The 21,768-nt window shown below is 47.7% G+C and overlaps 1 protein-coding gene across 1 annotated transcript in view; it reads left to right on the top strand.

The window, feature by feature from the left end:
* The first annotated feature begins 2,786 nt into the window (after positions 1-2,786).
* The window catches only part of LOC121329990 (nidogen-2-like), a 28,060-nt gene continuing 9,078 nt past the window's right edge, over positions 2,787-21,768 (top strand). The window contains exons 1-13 of the mRNA XM_041276172.1: positions 2,787-3,335; positions 5,542-5,844; positions 8,451-8,689; positions 9,104-9,948; positions 10,767-10,916; positions 11,864-12,109; positions 12,585-12,785; positions 13,476-13,703; positions 16,424-16,567; positions 17,875-18,003; positions 19,264-19,389; positions 19,879-20,124; positions 21,283-21,528. Coding sequence (XP_041132106.1) covers positions 3,135-3,335; positions 5,542-5,844; positions 8,451-8,689; positions 9,104-9,948; positions 10,767-10,916; positions 11,864-12,109; positions 12,585-12,785; positions 13,476-13,703; positions 16,424-16,567; positions 17,875-18,003; positions 19,264-19,389; positions 19,879-20,124; positions 21,283-21,528 — 3,304 coding nt within the window. The 5' untranslated portion in view covers positions 2,787-3,134. The remainder of the gene's footprint in view (positions 3,336-5,541; positions 5,845-8,450; positions 8,690-9,103; positions 9,949-10,766; positions 10,917-11,863; positions 12,110-12,584; positions 12,786-13,475; positions 13,704-16,423; positions 16,568-17,874; positions 18,004-19,263; positions 19,390-19,878; positions 20,125-21,282; positions 21,529-21,768) is intronic.

The following is a 21,768-nucleotide window of genomic DNA, read 5'->3' as shown; positions in this document are numbered from 1 at the left end:
AGACTGCTTGTTTGGAATGTGAATTGCTAAGGGGTGAATGCACTTTTCAAAAAGCCTTTTCTATTTGCTTCTGGTTGTTCGTGTATATTTCCATTTCCATTATTTGTTCCCGTTTACCGAACTGATTCTACAGTACGCATATCCGACTGAACTTCAGATAGCGGATCCACCGCAAGATGATTTTAGTTTCAGCCTTAGATTGTGGCGCCACCTTGTGGACCTTATAATTACACAGTTCAAAATCCAGCAAGCGTGTCACTAAACTCGTTCCGCATGCTATGCGTCAGATTCCGGAACCCCTAGTCTAGGTTCTGTTTGGTTCGCATTGGTTTCCATACTGAAAATGTTGCAACAAACAAATTCTCAGGTGATAAGTCAGGTGCACCTTTTGAAGAATTCATTTGAACTTACTCGTGCTTCTAATGGCTGTAATTAATCGTTTATCTTACAACACCACGAAGCAGGGAACTAAGAGCAATGTACTTTTCATACGAAATATACTGAAATAACACAAAGGATCAAAAGCATGTAAAAAAAAACCTTATCGATTAGAAGTGGAGCATCATACGGTACGTTTTTCAAGCATTATCGTGCTAAAGACAGAACCGGTACATAATAGATAGTGCCATCAGAGGGCGGTGTCGCCCCATATACTGCGCGGCTGGAAATTCCTTCTTTAAAGAACGATAAATCCCATTTTAAAAGGGACTGTCTCAGTGGACGTTAGTATTGTTTTTTTTTTAACGTATAGTATTGCAAACGAGAAGCACTAACACTAGAAAGCTGAGTATTTCCACGCGGATTCTTCTTCTCCTTGTTAATGTTATTAGATTTAGTTGTATTAGTGAGAATTAGTACATGTTCGGTATGGGAATGGTTCTCTGCAGAACACAAGCAGAATTCGAGTTCCAGAGAAGACGCGAAGGTTCTAGACTAATGACATCTGAATACTTCGCAATCGTCCCAACTAAAACAAACGGGCTGCATCACACGCGTATATCTGCGCTGGTTTAGATAGTGTGCGCAGTGGCACGTACCTTAACAGCAATATTCCTGCCACGCCCGTTATATTCTTCTCTGTGGTATTAATGAGCGTGTAAAAGACAAACAGACTGGACTGGAGGTCACCTCCGTGCAGTAGTGCTTCACGACGGGCATGTATTGTACAACACGATATCCACTAGAGTTGTTTCTGAGTCAGTAAAACAATGTGATTTAGAGTAAGGGTTTATTTGGGGTACATTTGCATTATACAGCAGTGACTGTGATTTGGTTAGGTGAGACACACTCGGGCTGAATCGTCGTTCCAGGTTTGGAGAAACAGCCGCTTGGGTTTGTGCCGATAGCTGCTCTCCGCAAAGCTGTCAGCTTTCCCCAGCCTCTGGAATCTGTATCGCCCGAATCTCCGCGCCGTGTGTCTGTCCCTCCATTGAGGAAGAGTCTGGAGCCGGAGTCCCGCTGCTCTGAAAACTCCCAGCTGAGACACAGCGGCGGGGGGTTCACCCCTCACATCCCCCCAAAGCCGTAGGGGGTAACCCCGATTGCAGTAAAGCCTTTTGAGCGACGTGTTTTGTCACCACTAAAGAAAAGATAAATTGAAAAAAGCACAGAGAGAAAAACAAGGGTTGAAGTAGTCGGATCTAAAACACGGGGAACGTTTCCAATAAGACTCGCTTCTGTGCTGTTAAATGAGTCTCCCCCATTCAGGGACAATGCTGTGCTAACGAGGGACGAGACTTGACGGGCCGAATGGCCTTTTCTCGTTCCCAAACTGTTTTTTTTATGATATCCAGTCACCCTGTTCCCCCTGGGAAATGAGAGGAACTGTGCTGGTGTGTCGATCTGGAGGATGCCTCTGCAGCTTCAGTATAAGGGATACAGATCTGCTGTGTGTGTGAACGACACGGGCTGTGGGCTACAAGGTACAGTCAGAGGCTTCCTGTCGAAAAGCACCGTTCATTTGAACAGGCTACTCATTTCACACGTGTAGCATCTTAAAGGCGTGGAATCAATCTATCGATCTACCAACGTAGCTGTCGATCATTTTTGCAAGAATACATAACCCCAAACGAGCAACCCGTTTTTTTTGTGTGTGTCAGTGTGTGTGTGTGTGTGTGTGTGTGTGTCAGTGTTTGTGTGTCAGTGTGTATGTGTCTGTGCGTGTGTATCTGAACAGGCGTTACAGCCTATTAATAATAATAATAATAATAATAATAATAATAATAATAATAATAATAATAATTAGTAGTAGTAGTATTTATTACAGGAGATGTTTTAAACCCATCAATATTCATCTTTAGAGAGGCCCCCTGCGCTGCACAATGAAACAGAGCTGCGTGTGCGAGAGTTTCGAGCCGGGAATAAAGTAACAAGTGAGACTAAAGCAACAGCAGCAGTCGAGCCGGGCTGCAGTGAGCGGCAGCCTGTTTCACTCCAAACACCCCTGTAATCGTCCCCGGAGCAGAGGTTATCGTGTGACCCTGAACAGACCCCCCGTTATAATTAAAAAGATAGAAGTCAGCCCTGGTCAGAACAGAGGTGAGAGGCCACACTGCAACATCCCAGCAGAATAATGAAGAGCGCTTCTAATTGGGACTGACCGAACACGACCAGCGATCCTGGAGAAATAATCTCACATATATTACAAAGCTAACCCATACCGTACATCGAATCTGCTTTATTATCCGCTTGATCAGTGCGGTTCAGGCAGCAGAAACGCGCAGGGAGTGAAGGAGGGCTACGAGAACCGCTTTGAGAGTCAGGTTTTTTTTTACGTGTAATGAGAACCAGATGTTGGCTTGTGGTTTAGTGTCGATTTCATAGTGCCAATCAAAGGACCCTTAACCAGTTAACGCCCTCTTTGCAGCCTGAGCCCTCCCACTCGGGCTTGCTGTCGGCCAGAGGCGGTGTGGGTTCTGGCTTGAAATCCCAATATTCAGTGTGGAGGTCCAGTCACAGCCGCGCAGCTAGCTAGGCAACAGCTGTCCTCCTTGAGCTAGCCTTTAAACCCCTCCACACTGTTCTTAGCCGCTTAGTTTATTTAAGCCAAATGCAATAACTGTATTATTATTATTATTATTATTATTATTATTATTATTATTATTATTATTATTATTATTATTTAAATAAAAACGATGGGGGACAAAGCGGCAGTTTTCCTTCTAAAGCTGTCCTGGACTTTCTGCCTGGTGACTGCGATTGAAAGGCGAGACCTCTTCCCTTACGGACCACACAGCGGAGATTCAGCTCTTCCAGAAGGGGATGACGAGACGTCCGAAGTGCTGACATTGAAGAGACCTCTGTATTTCTACGAGACAAAGTTCAGCGAGCTCTACGTAAGTGCTTCCCGTAAGTGCAGCGCCGCGTTGAACCGGTTAACATTGCCATTCAGTTCTGCATGATCACTGCACAAAAGCGCATTCTTAATTGTGCTCTTACCTGCGCGGTGACATTAGTGCTTGAGAATGAAACACAAGGGTCTGCTTGGCGTTACTACACATGTTTTGTTAGGGAGTTTTAAAGCACAGTTACAGAGCTATGCATTCGTGCAGTGCATTACTGAAGGAATAACTAACGCATCCCTCTGGAGTTGTTTACACTGGGATATGCATGCAATATTAAAGCATGTTTGTAATGCAATGTATATACGGTGTATGTTTATATAAGGAAGACGAGTCGCCAGCGGGTACGTGATTATAATTATTATTATTATTATTATTATTATTATTATTATTATTATTATTATTATACAATAGTCTACTGATTCCTATCCTCGCATCTAATGTACTATAGTACACACACACGCACACGCACACACGCACACGCACACACACACACGCACATTATGAGCCCATGTCAACAGCTCGCACGGCAGTGTTTGTTTTGCTGATATGCACCCAGAGCGCGTCTTCAATGGTCTGTGGTTTGAATGTTTGATTTTACGGGTCATGCTTTGAATGGTTTACGTTGTGCCCCCTGCATCCTTTAAGGAGGTAATCAAGACTCCAGAATACAGTCCGAGCTTTCTTTACCATCGATGTTTTCATCGTTTAAAGTCACGCAATTCCAGCACATGAAGCTTTGATTGATGTCGCGTTACACTGCATTAGGCTGCTATGTGGCACGTCCGACCAATGCGATTTAGAGTTTAAATGAGTTTCAATTGAAGTTTTGTTTCTTTTTTTTCAAACCCTGATTTACTATAAAAAAATTTAAAAATAAATTTAAAAAAAACCGCGACGATCACAATGCTGGCTACTGTAAACGCCCGGCTGTGCTTTGACACCAAATATCCTCTATAGGCGAGCCTGAGCATTTGTGAACTGCCGCTGAACTCCTATTAAAGTGGTAAAGTTTGGTAAAGTGGAACTTCACCGTGCAAATATCCATATACCATGGGGGAGAGTTTTATAAGGGTCTGCAATGCAATGCTGGGCGTGTGCAACCATGGGGGTTTGCGGATAGCTCTCAGACACAATATGGGAACAGAAATCACACTCCCTATGCTTAGCAGTTTACCTGGTTCCTTTAAGCACCAGGTAAATCGTGAACAGCTCAGACTGCTGTGTAAAAGGAGTCTTATCAATTGGCTGCAGTCTTCTACATAACTGCAAGGATGGTTGACGGAAACATCAAATGCATGCATGCTGTCACATTTCAAAATGATACTGTACGTTCCGGGTGTTCAACCCCTCGGTCCTGTAGCCTGTAGCAATGCCACTCCAGGATACGATCCTGTAGCCTGTAACAATGCCACTCCAGGATACGATCCTGTAGCCTGTAGCAATGTCACTCCAGGATACGATCCTGTAGCAATGCCACTCCAGGATACGATCCTGTAGCCTGTAACAATGCCACTCCAGGATACGATCCTGTAGCCTGTAGCAATGCCACTCCAGGATACGATCCTGTAGCCTGTAGCAATGCCACTCCAGGATACGATCCTGTAGCCTGTAGCAATGTCACTCCAGGATACGATCCTGTAGCAATGCCACTCCAGGATACGATCCTGTAGCCTGTAGCAATGCCACTCCAGGATACGATCCTGTAGCCTGTAGCAATGCCACTCCAGTATACGATCCTGTAGCCTGTAGCAATGCCACTCCAGGATACGATCCTGTAGCCTGTAGCAATGCCACTCCAGGATACGATCCTGTAGCCTGTAGCAATGCCACTCCAGGATACGATCCTGTAGCCTGTAGCAATGCCACTCCAGGATACGATCCTGTAGCCTGTAGCAATGCCACTCCAGTATACGATCCTGTAGCCTGTAGCAATGCCACTCCAGGATACGATCCTGTAGCCTGTAGCAATGCCACTCCAGGATACGATCCTGTAGCCTGTAGCAATGCCACTCTGGGATTAAGCTGTAAGATATCATTAAAGCCTTTCGACCCTGTCAGAGGAAGCATTTTTGAAAATGTAATCATTAAGTGCATGTTGGAACAAAGACTTGGTCTAGATGAGGCAGTGGTGCCTGCCCGTGCTGCAGGAGACTACGGGGTCTTCAGTTTGTAATGTAACGTTGCTGCCTTTCCTCAGGTGGGCACCAACGGGATCATCTCGCCGCAGGATTTCCCTCGGGAGACGCAGTACGTGGATGACGGTTTCCCAACAGATTTCCCGGTCATCGCCCCCTTCCTGTCCGATTTGGACACGAGCAACGGGAAGGGAACTATCTACTACCGGGAGGACGACTCCACGGAGGTGCTGATCCGGGCGGCAGAGGAAGTAAAGAGAGGCTTCCCCGAGAGCACCTTCAGCCCCACGGCCGCCTTCATAGCGACCTGGGACAGCGTGGGGGCCTACCAGGAGGTGACGCGGAACTCGGTGCCTTCCAACAGGGTAGGGCGTCACGCTGTCCCTCTGTCCGGAGTATTGTGTGTGCGTGTCTCTGTCTGTCAGCCGAGTGAGTCCCTCAATGGGCTTGTGTGTTCCTCTTGTCTGTTTCACACCAGATCTTATGATTGACATTGTTTGAAGTTATCTCTTGATGGAGGCGCTGGCCAAGCAGTCTCCTATAAGGAAGCACAGTGTGGCCTGTATAGAAGTCTATCTCCATGCCATCCATTATACGCTAATCTAGTCTCCTGTTTAGTGCTGTACCAAGCACTGCTGTCAAACCAGTGGTGTAGGGTAAAAAAAAGAAGTGGGTGAACGAACTGCTCTGGTGTTCATGATCGGCACTCAGGGTGTGCAGAGATGCCCTTAGATTACATGCATGCCAGCTGTGGAGGTCGTGCAGGATTGTGGGTTGCAGGTTAATCAGAAGGGATTCTGCCTATCATTAAATGCACCAGAGTCACTTTATATAATACACTGGAATATGCCCTGGCTTTAACCCTTGGTGTAGCCTGGATTTGCATCTCACAGGAGAGTAGGAGTGACTAAATGCTTTATTCTTTAAATGAGAAGTGGCTAAACTCCATATTCCACATATGAGAAGTGGGTTTACCTGCGTTTCCCCTCGACTGCACTGCTGTGTCAAACACATTGAAGCTGATGTGCTGGCTGGGAGTTTGTGCTGTGCTGTTAGGTTAGATGTTTGAATAGCTGCTGCATGTTGCAGAAATTCGGAATCATGGCTTGTCTTACTCGCAGTGTTCTTAAGTAGCCAATATCCCAAAGAAACAAAACTACGTGAAGGCGTGTGTACGTGTCTATCAGAACAATCACTGTACCAGGACTAAGACAGACTCTTTAATACTGTGCAGTATATTGTATATTGTATAGTATATTGTATATTGTACAGTATTGGGTTGTTCTTGTTTTAAGACAATTAACACATTCAATCGCAGAGATAAAGAAATGTATGTCTATCAGGGATGGAAATTAGACTCCTGTTGCACAGCAGTTTGATCCATTCCTGGTTTTACTGGAAGTTTAATCAGATGCACCTGAGCTTGTTATCTCTACACTGTGGCTAATTAAGCTCTTAGTAAAACCCGGAATGGGTGAAACTGCTATGTAATGAGAGTCTTATTTCCAGCCTTGTTTAATGAACTAAAAATGTATGTTCTCTGATATATGAGTAGGTTGGAAAAATAGCGTCACTAAAATATGTTTGAATTTAATAGCAAATCACGTTAGCTAGTAATTCCGTGTGGATTTCTGACACTAACCTAAGGTTTCACAGACCCTGGTTTGGACGACCTCTGGGTAGTTCAAGACTAGTGTTACTCGGGTCTGTGAAACCAGCCCATAAAGTTTTACTAGTGGATTCAGTCTGCCTTCATCTGCTGGGAAACGATGTACTCTCATCTCAGGGGTTAGTTTCCTTGCTAAACAACACTGTAACGAGCCAGCAGAGCTGTGATCCCTGCAGTTCATAGGCTTGCTTTACCCCCGTGCCCTCATCCACAATCCGTCAGCCGCTGCCAGACCCAGCTGTTTTCAGCCATTTTTTAATGATTTAGGATAAGATCTTTAAATAATGTTGTTTATAGGCGTGTTGCAGCAGTGCTCCGAGGCAGTGTGGTCTGCTAATTAGAGCTGTGGATTGGGATGCCTGGAATATCTGTCTGAGACCTGGGCTGGGAAGCTGCCCGATGCTTCGTTTCCACGTTAACCAGGGGGTAACGTCTCAGCTCGGCGCAGCCCGGGTCTCAAACAGGGTGGCGCCTGTCACATTAAAGTGACGTTCACAAAAAAAAAAGAAAGGACAAATGCCTCCATTCATCCCCACTACAGTACACATCTGTTAGGAGCTTAGCAACCGAGCTTCCCTTAAACTGTGTACAGCCGAGCAGTCTGCGGGCTGCCTGTATTGAATTACATGTGTTTCAGTCTGCGTTAATGTTTATTTTGTCAGTTTTGTACCATTAAAAAAAAAAGCTAAGGAAAGAAAACTCTTTGTAAATATGGTCCTTAGTACTGCAGTACTAAAAAGAAACTAAAACACACATTTAGACATTATGAGGACCTCTGGTCAAAATCGCTACCAAGTTTCCTTTTGGTAAGTCAAGTTCAAGCTGGCCGCTGCCAAAGAAGGCTGTGGGGACTGAGGGGTGGGGACGGGGCTGAGGGAATTGCGTTAGGGTTATAAAGAGGCGGTTGAGGCTCGTTCCCATAGGAGGAAAGGACCTAGGGGAGGGACGAGGGGCGTGGTTTCAACTGAGGCGCTGCTGTGATTGGATACATTTTCTCAGATTTTGGAATCTTTTTTAACTCCTCGGCTTGCCGTTTTAAAGCCGCTAGATGGATCAGAGATAAAGTCAGTGTTGTTTGGGAGGAGTTGATTCTATTTGGTATGGGGGGGGGGGGGGATGTTTAAAATAATATAAGTCGCTGGTGTCACAGCAGTCCCTCGGTTGAAACCACACTCTGTCCTACATGCCACACAAAGGTCCTTTTCTCTTACTGGATCTAGACTCAACCATAAAGAGACCTCTAAATGAAAAGTTGGAAATTCCTCCGTGAATCACTGTGACCCCCCCCTTGCCCCCTGGCAGGTGAACACGTTCCAGGTGGTGCTGGCCTATGACGACACAGACACCTACGCCCTGTTCCTGTACCCGCGCAATGAGCTGCAGTTCTACAGCACGCGCCCCAAGGAGTCGTACAACGTGCAACTGGAGCTGCCGGCGCGCGTGGGGTTCAGCCGGGGAGAGCTGAGCTTCCTGTTCCTGAGGAAAGAGGGGCCCTTCTACAGCGTGACGAGCAGCGAGCAGACAGTCAAGAACCTGCACCAGTGAGTGCGGCACGCAGAGAGCGCCACGGATACTGACATAGGGGCAGAATGACAGGCCACGCTCTTTACTGCAGGTTCGGTCAGGGTCAGGGTCAGGCTGATTTAAATCAGTTTTTAAATTCTCTCAGCTGGCGTGATATATTGCACAGACTAACTTCTCACATGTTACAGCGAAACCGCTAATAAACAAACTAATAGGAACCAGGCGGTGTTCGTAAAATAGACTGCTTTGGATAAGAACTAAAATGCAATGCTGGTACGTACTCTCCCTGTAGATTGAACTCAGATGTTTCATGAGATAACTTTCTATTAAGAGAGCGCTGCGTTTCTGCAGTTTTTTGCACAGATCCTTGCGGCAGTGGCCCTTTGCATTTACCGCCGCTCTTCGCCCCCGTCTTCTCTCGTTCCCTGCAGGGTTGGGAACACCGGAGTGCCTGGGCTGTGGCTCTACCACATCGGGAGCAGCTTCCCCCTGGATAACGTGGTTGCTGCGGAGGCCTGGGGTGCTCAGTCCGGTGGGGACTCTGTGGTGACTCTGGACAGTACCCTGAACAACTCGGGGCAGCCCAGCCAGCCCGAGCCTGACTACCCTGAACAGGACTACTCTGAGGAGATCTACGAGGATGAGGACGGGCAGGAGGAGGGGGAGGCGGAGGAGGAGGAGGAGCATCCCACGGCTGCCTGGCCGGACCTGACTTCATACCCAGAGCCCCCAGGGTCCAGTAACCACTACCCCTCCAGTGAAGACCCTTCGGAACAGCTCCCAGACCCCTTCCCTGTGGCCACCCAGTCCCCCTCTGACACTGACACTACACAGCTGCCTGAATACCACCCTAAACACAAGCCCTCTTACCTAGAGCCCTCTTACCCCCAGGCTTCCTACCCTGAGCCCTCTTACCCCGAGCCCTCTTACCCCCAGGCTTCCTACCCTGAGCCCTCTTACCCAGAGCCCTCTTACCCCCAGGCTTCCTATCCTGAGCCCTCTTACCCCGAGGCTTCTTACCCCGAGCCCTCTTACCCCCAGGCTTCCTACCCTGAGCCCTCTTACCCAGAGCCCTCTTACCCTGAGCCCTCTTACCCAGAGCCCTCTTACCCTGAGCCCTCTTACCCAGAGCCCTCATACCCCCAGTCCCGGGATGCAGATGTGCAGGCAGTGCACCCAGAGGGGGGTGTCATCCCCTTGCCAGAGAGCAGCCCCCCGCACACACAGGGCAGGAGCGTGGTCAGCGTGGATGAAAATGTGGACGTGGATGCTGGAGGTGAGAGGGGTTTACTTCAGAACTGGAACTCCTCTAGAGTTTGAGGGGGTCCTGTTTATAGCAGGGGTGTCCAGTCATGCTTCTGGAGGGCTGTTCCACTCCAGGTTTAACAGGTAAAAGGATGCAATTAACTACTGAGGATCTGGGTTTAATTGGTTCAGTTAAACAACTTAGAACCGGGTTTGAACAATGACCAAGGAAGGGCCAACTGAACACAGTAATCAAAGATCACATTCAACAGATAATCTTTCAGTAAAAATTGACAGTTCAATTAAAAGGCATGCGAGTATAAATATAAATGACCTCCCTACTTCCCCCTTGAGTGAGTTTTAAAATATATTTTCCTTGGTGAATGTGCTGGACAGGATGAGAAAGGGTTGTCCCCATGTGTTTCTCTACTTTCTCCACTGTTTGAAATGTCTGTGTTGTATGTGGGAAAATGCTTGCTGTGTAGGAACCCTTCCAAACGTCAGACGCTGAGTCATTGAGACAAGGATGTTTAAACAGTGGAAACACGCTTTACTTGGGGAAAGACATTTCATTTTATATTTGCCGATACAGACAACTCAGTGCTGGCCTAGAAATATCCAGATCTTTGAGCCAACAAATCTGGTGTCGTTGAAGCCAGGATCCCCAGGCGGATGTGTGCTACAGACACGATCCTGTGGGTCTACGTGACACTGCATTATTAAATTCATTTCACTTTACTGTACAAACACAGCTATGAAAACGAACGCCAGCATTGCCCCAGATCAAATCCCTTGGCTCCAGTGCAGCACCAGTTCTGTCAATGATGTATGAATATTTCTGTCTTGCAGTGTTCGTGTACAACACAGAAAGCAGGGAGACCTGCGCTCAGTTTGAGGGGCAGTGCTCGCGACACGCCTACTGTTCCGATTACTCCTCGGGATTCTGCTGCCATTGCCACTCGGGTTACTATGGAAACGGGAGACACTGCCTGCCTGATGGTATGTACTATACAGTGCAGGTTACCTTGTGTGAGGGGTCAAAGGGGGTCAAGTACTCCTGCCAAGCATCAGTGAGGTTGATCTTCAGCATACAACACAGCTCCAGTTTACAGATTGAATTCAGAATGCTTCAAGATCCTGAGCCTGGACAGTCATAAGAGGAGGCTTGTGAGCTCCATACATTTCGTCTAGACTGCACTGAGTCAGATAGTTCTTTGTGTGGTTAGCAAAGTGGGACATGTAAATTATTTTAAAACAAAGATGTTTTTAGTTTATCCTTGCGTGTTTTTTTTTTTTTTTTTTTTTGTCTAGCTTTCAGAAAGCTGCCTGCTGTCTTTGCAGACCAGCAGCTTCGCATAAGAGCCTGGCACCCTTCCAATAAGGCATGCATCGGGACAGTGTCATCTTGTTTCTGCTCTCCAGCTGTTTCCTGCCAGATCAGCTCTTTGCAGCGTGACGTGCTTTCTAACAGAACCGTTTATACTGCGGCGGACCGTGGGCATTCTTTAGGGGTCAAGAGAATTGCTCCACACGCCAAGTATTCATTCTTAGATAAAGTACAGCTCCTCTAGTGTCATCCTGTGACCTGCACTGTTAAATGTGGTACTCAAAGAGCACATGGGGAGAGGCTGTAGGGTTGCTATTAGGTGTTGCGCTACAGCTATAGAGCTGGGAAAAGGGAATTTAGCAGGGAACTGAGAGTTCAAACTCCTGGCACCTGATCACTTTAAGAATATGCATAGTTCTGAAACCCAGGACTGTGTTGCTAATGCAAGTTTCTAACCCTGCAGCCATAGCAGATGGATACTGATTTTGTTTATTGCGTGTAGGGTTAATTAATAAGCAGGAGAATAAGCAAGTAGTTATAATTTAGTTACTTTCTGCCCCTCCCCTGTGTTTTTCTCAATTTCGTTTTTTTTGTCTTCATTCTCTTCACTGCCCAACAGGAGTGCCCCATCGCGTGAATGGGAAGGTGAGCGGGCGTGTCTTGGTGGGTGCCACGCCCGTGGACCTTGGCAGCGCGGACCTTCATGCCTACGTGGTGGTGAGTGACGGGAGAGCTTACACGGCCATCAGCCACGTTCCTGAGCCTGCCGGCTGGGCACTGATGCCCCTCTCCCCCATTGGAGGCCTCTTTGGCTGGCTCTTCGCCCTAGAGTTGACCGGCCACGAGAACGGATTCAGCGTCACGGGTAAGAGATCCGAGATCTGTGGCTTAAACCGGGATTAGGCAGGTACTGGTGTGCCATGAGCTGTGGTGGTTTCCCATTCGGAAAGCATTCTTACTAAAAACACTGAGAGATTTAGGAAGAGCAAATAGGGTGTCCTTGCTCTCCGTAGGTCAGACTGAATCATAACCAAGCTAATTACATGCATGGAAATAAGACCCCTGTTGCATAGCATTTCCACCCATTCCAGGGTTTACTACGAGCCCCAGTAACAAACTCAGGTCCGTCTTATCAAACTCGTAGCAAAGCCAGGAATGGCTCAAACGTCTTAGTCTGATTTCCATCCCTGAATTGTTTTAAACACCATCTTTGTATGCCCAGCAGGCTGCACAAATGACTAAATAACGCTCTGTATGAGAATGTCAGCATGGGGATGGGGATGGGGATGGGGATGGGGATGTGATGGTGATACAGTAAGAGAATTCCCTGTGCTTCCCAGGTGCTGAGTTTGCCCGCTATGCCGATGTCACGTTCTACCCCGGGAACGAGAGGCTCAGTATCATCCAGACAGCCCAGGGCCTGGACTCTCAGAACTACCTGACTGTGAGCACTGAGATTCAGGGGCAGGTGCCCTTCATGCCCCCAGGCGCCACTGTGCAGATGGAGCCCTACAAGGAGCTGTATCAGTACCTGCCCTCAGGTACATCTCTCCCTGGCTCTGTGGCTAAGGAAGCTCCTGCATTGGAGAGGAGCATTAACACACTCGTCCTGCAATGTTACCTTAGGCATGGAAGTGCTAATATGGGGCTGTCAAACCAGCTGTATACCGCTGTGTAGATTGCCCTTTGTCTGGTTTTGTTAACACTCATTTGGCACTACCTTGCCCAAGGTAACGTTAGGATGTCCAAGTGCTAAGCAGGGTTTGTGAAATAGGCCGCTTGTGTGCTGCTGCTGTGCTGGAGGTGGTGCTTTTCAAAGCCTTGCAGGCTGAAGTCTTGTGTTTTGTGGTATTCACAGAGCCAGTCTGTATGGGCAGGGGGAGAGGTTCCACGCACTCTGCTCCCTCTGATCTATACAATATAATAATGCCTTTGTGATCTTGAGAAGCGTGAAGTGTTCTTTCATTTTTCTAAGACGAGAACGAGCGGTTCAGCTGCAGGGCGATGGAAGATTGTCTTAACAATTCAGTCTGTCATTAATCTGCTTGATTCTGCTCGTTTTACTTTGCAGAATAGCGAATCTCATCAAAGACATCAACGGCACAGTAAAGAGTGCGATAAGTTCCGAGATGTGTTTGGTGAAACCATCCGTATATTGTGTGTTACATGCATCACATCAGGGTGTGGGTGAGATGGGTGAGGTATTTGACTGGTTTCTGCTCTGTGTTCAGTGGTGAAGTCGTCCTCACTCAGAGAGTACACCGTGCTGTCTGTGGAAAGTGGCTCCCAGACTTTCTCCTACCAGCTGAGCCAGAACGTGACGTACCGAGACTGCCGCCACGGCCACAGGAGCCTGCCGGACACCCAGCAGCTGAGCGTGGAGCGCGTCTTCATGCTGTACAGCAAGGAAGAGCAGGTGCTGAGATACGCACTCACCAACCAAATTGGCCCTGTCAGAGGTAAGTGTGACGAGTGAACCGGCATCGACACACACACACACGCACGCATGCACACACACACACACACACACACACACACACATACACGCACGCACACACACACACACACACACACACGCACGCATGCACACACACACACACACACACACACACACGCACGCACACACACACACACACACACACACACACACACACACACACACACACACACGCGCGCGCATACACACACACACCAGGTATAATCTGTCATGGGCTTGCACGCTCGAAACACTTCCAGCAACAAACAGAAATCCTATCCCCAGATGGAAATCATTATTGCATCAGTTTACATAGTGCTTCATTTGTAAATCAAAAAGCATGCATAATTCTCATGGATTTTCGTTTCCGCAAAGTGTTCATCCAGTAAATTGCTGGGGAAGTTTGAGTCACGCTGTGGTTAGAATCCCTGGGAGTCCAGTTATTTAGACCCTGTTCTCTTGTTGCCTTTGGAATGGGGCAGGCTGATAAGCTAGCAGTGGGGGTTCTCCAGCCAGATCAGTAAGACCTCTTATAAACTGATGTGATGGATGGGCGAGCCAGTGAGAGGACACCATCCTGATTGGAGACCGCTGCTGATAAAGCCCTTATCTGTCTTTGATTTCTAGATCGTCTACATTGGGGAGGGGTGGAGAGCTGTGGGGTTTGGGTGTTGAGGGGGCTGGGGGTGGGTGCTGCTGCTGTTTGGTCCATATGTGGCACAGCAGTGTCACTTCAGAGGGGTCAAATAAACACGGCTTTCAGGCTACCAGAGCTGCCATAGCCAGTGCAATGTGCTGCATGAGCAGAGTTGTGCATGTGGTCTACTCGTTCTGGGTTTGTTGTGGTTCTCAGACCCTTTACCAGCTTGTCGTTAGGGGTTTAGGGGAGACTAAGCAGGAAGAAACGGGTTGAGTGAGTTCTACAGCTCTGATGCACAGATGACAGGTTTAATGGGAAAATAGCTGCCCGGTGATGTCATGAGAATCTAAAATACCCCGATAAATTCCAGTACCCAGATAGAGGCAGGCTTCACTGTTAAATGTGTTTCAGATGCCAGCTAGGGTGAGCCAAGCCTCTTACTCAACAGCATGGGCTGTGGAATGTGAGTGTGTGTGAGAGAGAGAGAGCGTGTATACATCACATATACAATGCATTGTTCATTCAAGCCATGCACTGCAACACACAACAGAGGCAAGAACTGAATTATCCTTGTGCACATTTTTCCAGTATTCTCCCATGATAGTCTCAAACATCTTCCAAAGTTGAAAGGATCACTGCATTAGGGGTCTCTTAACCCATTAACTAACTGCTAGTTAAACATCTCTTCAGATGCTTTTGTGACGCCTCAATACAAAATAAGAAACTGAAGCCTAAAATTGATAGAGTAACCCGAGCTGTAAATAAATAACCCGAGCCGTCCTCACACTCGACACTCGGGAGGGTTACTGTGTTTCACACGTTCGTTCAGTCCAGCTGTGCACAGGGGCTGTTGTCAGAAAGCTGTCAAAAGATATTTTACCAGGGAGAGGCCAACAGCTGGTCATAAAAGAAGAAGGTAGCATTTTAAGTGCTTCTCGATCTCTGTTACGCGGAGCAGTAAAGACAACGACCCAGCGTTACAAGAACAAAGGGAGACATGAAACAGAGAACGAACGACAGGCAAGCTAGTAAAAACAGATCAATTAAAAATCCAGACTAAAGGGCGTGGTTAACATCGCCAAGCTGTCAAACGCTTGAGAGCAGAGGAAGGCAGGCAGGGGATAGCAGTGGCATGCAGTGCACTGCCCACAGTGGGGCTTTCAAATAGAACTGTGTTGAAAAGTTTTTAAAGTTTGAAGTATATATTTATTCAGTCAATGTTAGTGTGGAATTCTTGGTGAAAAAAAAAAAACCCTGACACTTTATGGGAATTGTAACTGTTGTTGATTGTATATGGTAAACTGTTTCATGGACAGCTTTGCAAGGATTCCTGGGAACAGCCAGGAAAACAGAATTCAACTTGAAAACAAACATTACTTGAACACACAAATAAAGTCCTGTGCCCCCTTGGTTTTTCACAAGTCAATCACTGAGGTGTGGCATGCAGAACGACTCTGCTGGGCACTCCTGCTGTGAGTGGCACAGTGTTCCCTCTGAACGATGCCTGGTTTCCTCTCTCTCGCTGCGCCCCATTAAATAGCCATTTAACAACCAGCTGGATTCCCATTGTTTTAAATATAAAGAGAGCGATTGCCCCTTCCCATCGTAACTACAAAGTAAAACAAAAAGCTTTCTGTAGGACCGGCGAAACGTTCACTTGAAAAGCTTCGGCAAGAGCAACCCTGCTCTTCAAACAAAAGCTGTCCTGCTCTTGATAATTGAGTAAATTGGTTGGTGCCCTGAGGGCAGGAAGTCAAATTGTTTAATGTGCGTGATAAAGAAGGTGGAATGGGAGAGGGGGAGGAGGAGGAAGGGGGTCTGAAGCAGCCTTTTTGATACAGTTTGAAATCCTCAGGGAATGTTTGCATGTCTTTGCCGCTAGTTATGCTTGCCAACGAAGCTCCCTGATCCTTTTCTAGTCTTTGCAGTCTGGTCAAGAGGATCCCTGGGGCTTACACACATCATGAAACGCTCTCTTCCCTTCCCTCGTGTCGCTGAGTTCACACTGGTGAATGCTGTTGCTTTTCACTTGTTAAAAAGCTTTTTTTTTCCTTCGCCCGCAGAGGACCCCAAGCCTGTGGTTGTGAGCCCCTGTTACGAGGGCACCCACGAGTGCGACATGACTGCCCAGTGCATCCCGGGTGAGGGAACACAGTACCAGTGCCAGTGTGCCACTGGGTACAGAGGAGACGGCCGCACCTGCTATGGTAAGCACCCATCCCACCACTGTCTGTAGCGTTGCACTGGAGAGCCAAATCCCTTTGTGGATTACCCTTCTGTAGCAATGAACCTTTCAGCACAGGCAATCCACCCTTATCAGAGTTTATCACAGCAGTTTTGCCCTGGATGTTTGCAGTGTTCCCCCATGCTTTTCCCAGGGTTATACTCTGCATTTGCCATAGTTTAGCCTGGTTTGCCGTGTTTAATAATGTGCTTTTTAAAGAGAAAAGAAGGATCTGCACACCAGAGCAGACGAGGTGCAAGTTCACCAGACTGAAGCCATGAATCAGTGTAGAGAAAGAGAGAACGGCACACTCTACTGCGCTCAGTGATCTCTGTTGAGCAATTAATAAAAAAAGAAACAGCAGATAAGTAAATGAATGAAGCACATCAACAGAGATTTTAAAATCCGCACACCAGACACTGCTCTATTAAAACTCAGTGACTGGCCACACTACACAGTGCTGGCTCTTTAAAGATACTGGCTGTTACGCTGTCTGGGAAATCAATGGGGGATGTAGCCAGTTTACAAGGAAGAGGGGGTTTATGGGGCAGAATGTTTGCAGCTGCTCGGGGGGCGGGTCTATTAGCAGCATCCTGCAGCTGCCGGTTTGAAGTGAGGAGATCTCTGAGATTCTGCAAAACCTTGTTTACTCAGAGCGACGCGGTGTGAGCTGTCTGTCCAGTCGCACTGTAGTCACTGCAGTGGATCAGTCTGTGTGTCCCTCTTCATTCAGTACAAACATCAACTTGCAGTTTAAATCAACGACAAATACACACACACACACACACACACACACACGCACACGCACACGCACACGCACACGCACACGCACACACTGACACACTGACACATACACACACATATATAATAATCATTGATTTGACAGTGCTCTGAACCCTCTATGAACTGCACGCTGGATATATCAATTCCTTACTTTTGTGAGTAGTGAAGTATTGCATGCCTTTTAGACAATGTTTTTACATTTAATCCACTATCAACAAAAAATCATTTTAAGATTCTTCACCTGACTTGTTAAAAAGCCCACACTCCTTAACTTAGATTGAGCCATGGTGTGCTAAATGTTTCATGTACTGTATTGTATTGTATTGTATTGTATTGTGTTGTATTGTATTGTATTGTATTGTGTTGTATTGTGTTGTGTTGTGTTATGTTGTATTGGAGGACCATCAACATCTTGGCTCCTAACGTCTTGGGGTTGGGGGTGTAGGGTTCTTTAAGGTTGCGGAGAGCATGGTCACGTGTCTGGGGTCTCCCTCATTTCCTCCTCAGATACGGACGAGTGTGCGGAGGGCCTGAGCAGCTGTGGGAGTCACTCCCTGTGTGTGAATCTGCAGGGCAGTCACCGCTGTGAGTGCCAGAGCGGGTACCACTTCACTGGGGATGGGCGAACCTGCACTGGTAAGCATCACAACACTGCCTGGTTATGGGTTACCAAACTTCCATGCTCTGCGCTTCACCTTCTCTACTTTTAGCAGGGTTTAATCCATTATTGAGTCACTGATTAATCACACCTCTGGACTTTCATCGATTAACAAGTAATCGCTCGATTAATCTTGTCTAATTGAGCGCGGCATCAAAAAACGCTGAGCGAACAAGAAATCTTCAAAGACCTTGGCTGACTTCCAAGTACATGTAAGCAAATATTTTCAAACTGTCAGATTACATGCGTGCAAATATATGTGTATTAAACATGAGCTGGCATTATGACACTTCTGCAGTAAATGCAGTCAATACTTTATCTTTTCAATATGATTTCATATCACGAGCAGACGGGTGTGATTAATTGATCACAGATCGGATGATCAATCGATCAATGGAGAATGTCCAGATCAGAACCCCTGTTTTTAACTCATTGCATACGGCTTGCACTACAACTGCAGATGCCGCTCCCTGCACGCCTAATGCTGTCCACTAAGATATAGAGTTATAAACCCTGCAGGACTGGCCCAGCCTATAAGACAATCGCTCTGTTTAAATCCCTAGAATGTGTGTGGGAGAGTCAGGCTGTGCTGCAGAATGCAGGGGGAGGCTGGAGGCCCTGTGAACTCTCAGTGTGTCGCATCCACGACCAATGCAGCAAGAAAACAAGCTTAACCCCTTGCCTTCTCCTCCTTGGAAATGTCTTGCAGCGTTAAAGGTGTCCTCAGTCAACAACAATCTTTTTATAAGTCCTAACGCACTACCGGCAATAAGTTTAATAAACAAAGTGGCGTAATGGAAAAGTTATTTAAAGTCACACGCCCCTGTTAGACCTGGTGCGGAAACTAGACTTAGGAATCTCTCCAAAGCGTCGTTATGTGATGGTTTTCTTTAAATGCAGCTTTATTTTGTGGAGTACAACACAATCTCTCCATGTGTCTCAGAGCTCCCTCTCTCATGGTTTACAGAGACGCAAGAGACGGCGATATCTCAAAGATAAGCTTGCTGGCTCACATTAGGATATACAAAATTAGAAGCGGATCAGGAGATTTAGGACAGCTTCCTTTACTCAAACGGGCTGTTCCCAAAGGTACCAGATGAAGGCTGGAATGGTTTAGGGCTGGCCAGCTGCAGTCAGTCGACGCTGCTCTGTCATTACTGTGCTGCTATGGGGCCCATGGCGATATTACACAGCTTGCCTGCCTTGTCTCAACCCCCAGCATTTTGTTCTGCTGACAGACATCGACGAGTGCGCCAATCCCAGGTGTGACCCCCACGCCACCTGCTACAACACGCCAGGCTCCTTCCACTGCCGCTGTGTTCCAGGCTACAAGGGGGATGGGTTCCAGTGCGTGGCGAGTCCCGGTAAGGCACCCAACACGGAGCGCATGCTGTACTTTATCATTGATTGCTTGTTGGGGTGAAGTGTGGAACACTAATAAACTACCTAGCTGAGCCTCACAAATGCAGTTTAAAGCACAACGTGGCAATGCAAAAATGAAAACAAAGCAAACGCTGCACGTTACATTCGTGTGAACCAGCCAACCGCACGTGTGTGGGAGGAGTCTTTGCAAGCCATAGCCCCGCCCTGTTTGGTACAACCGCACAACGTTTTCTGTCTTTCAAACTGCGGGAAATATATTGTCTACCAAGCATTCATTTGGTATAATTAACTTTATTTGCATATTTAAATGGACTGTCCTGGAATTGAGCTATTCTTAAGGAAGTGTGTTCTTCCACTTTTACTTCTGATTATGGACAGGATAACTAAGCAGAGCAGTAGAGGTATTTTTGGTATCCTTTGTTAGTTTGAAGCCAGGCTGTAATGTCTGCCCCCCCTCCCCTCCTCCTCAGAGCCCACGCAGCCCCCCAGGACGGCCTGCGAGCAGCACAAACACAGCCTGCAGAGGGAGCTGAGCCCCCGGGGGCCCCGCCCTGCCGTGGGGGCTTACGTGCCGCAGTGTGATGAGGAGGGCCACTACCAGCCGCTGCAGTGCCACAGCTCCACAGGACACTGCTGGTGTGTGGACAGCAGGGGGCAGGAGAGGCCCGGGACCAGGACTCCCCCTGGCACACCCCCAACCCGCTGTGACCTGCCAGGTGAGGGACACTGCCCCCTAGAGGCACAGCCAGCTCATTGACAGAGGAGTGCACCCACCACATCCACAGAGAGTGAGAGAGAGAGAGAGAGACAGAGCCTGCTGGAGGTTCCAGTTTGGAATAAGAAAATAAATATTGATACCCAATCAGCCAGTGCACGCACATACAGAGGGCCCTCGTAGTCGTGTATTAATCACACAGTACCTGAAAGGGTAAACGTTTGTGTAATATTGAGGGTTTATCATTTGATAGCCTAATGCAATCTGAAACGTCGATCGGAGGGTAGGAGAGTATGATAAAAGCGTGGTGAAGATCGGGGTGTAAATCAAGGCAGTTATCGTGTTCACAGTGTAGAGTGTGAGAGACGGTCGCACAGACACCATCAGCACAGAAGGGTCCTCGCTGAATGAGGACCCCAGCTTTCAAAACCTTCTGGAAGGTTATAAATGAGATGTTATGCAAATGAGTCTCTGAGCTCCTTCCTCGGGCGGTTTCATCCACATGGATAGCTTGCTGAATTACTGCTTGTAGCAAATGGCCAAATGTCCTTCCACGGTTTCAGGAATTCAAGGGACCGGTCATTAAAATAAAGTCTTCAATACCTCAGTCCAGAGCCCAAGCATACTGGAAGTACAGCAGGACACATCCCAGCGAGTGAACGCACGCACCCCGTTTAATTCTTAATTAAAGGATAGCTCAGTATGTTAGTCTGAAATGCGTTTGAGTGAGGGGCACTGCGGCTGGTTTCACAGCCCCTGGTCAGCACTAATGTTGGACTGACTTACTATGGAAATCAGTCTCTGTTGAGATCATGTGAGGCCACGACCTTTCAACTCCTTTCAATAGTTGGAATGTCACATGATTTCTTTGGAATCAGGAAGCAATCAAAAAGAGTCAGCAGCTGGGATTCAACACAGATAATTCCACTTGGATTTTGATATAGAGAAAAAAACAAGATTACAATTTAAAATTAGAGAACTAAAACCAGTCTGAATGATTGTAAAGGTCTGGGTTACAGAATTAATAACGTGATGTTCATGCGATTAACCCTTTAAGAAATTCCCTCTTGGGTTTGTTCATCATGAGGTCTGATTGTCCTTCTCCCCCCTCCCCTCCCCTCCTCCTCCTCCTCCTCCTCCTCCTCCTCCTCCTCCTCAGAGCCCACGCAGCCCCCCAGGACTGCCTGCGAGCAGCACAGACACAGCCTGCAGAGGGAGCTGAGCCCCTGGGGGCCCCGCCCTGCCGTGGGGGTCTACGTGCCGCAGTGCGATGAGGAGGGCCACTACCAGCCGCTGCAGTGCCACGGCTCCACGGGGCACTGCTGGTGTGTGGACAGCAGGGGGCAGGAGAGGCCCGGGACCAGGACCCCCCCCGGCACCCCCCCGACCCGCTGTGACCTGCCAGGTGAGGGACACTGCCTCCTAGAGGCACAGCCAGCTCCTCTACAGAGGAGGGACAGGGCTCGCTGTAGAGAGAGAGGTCGGGTCAGGGCAGAATCAGTGTGCAGGCAACTGAAGGAGCAAGCCTTAATCCATGCTGAGAATCTGGTGAGGGAAATAGGTGTGGGCTCTGTTGTCTCTTTCGGGAAAAGGCTTAGTTTGATGTGCTCTTAGATATAAATGTTTCAGTTGGTTTGCACTGGGT

The sequence above is a fragment of the Polyodon spathula genome, chromosome 17 (assembly GCF_017654505.1).
Source record: "Polyodon spathula isolate WHYD16114869_AA chromosome 17, ASM1765450v1, whole genome shotgun sequence".
NCBI lineage: Eukaryota > Metazoa > Chordata > Actinopteri > Acipenseriformes > Polyodontidae > Polyodon > Polyodon spathula.
Note: the sequence above shows the minus strand (reverse complement) of the source record. Positions and strands in the feature narration are given on the sequence as shown.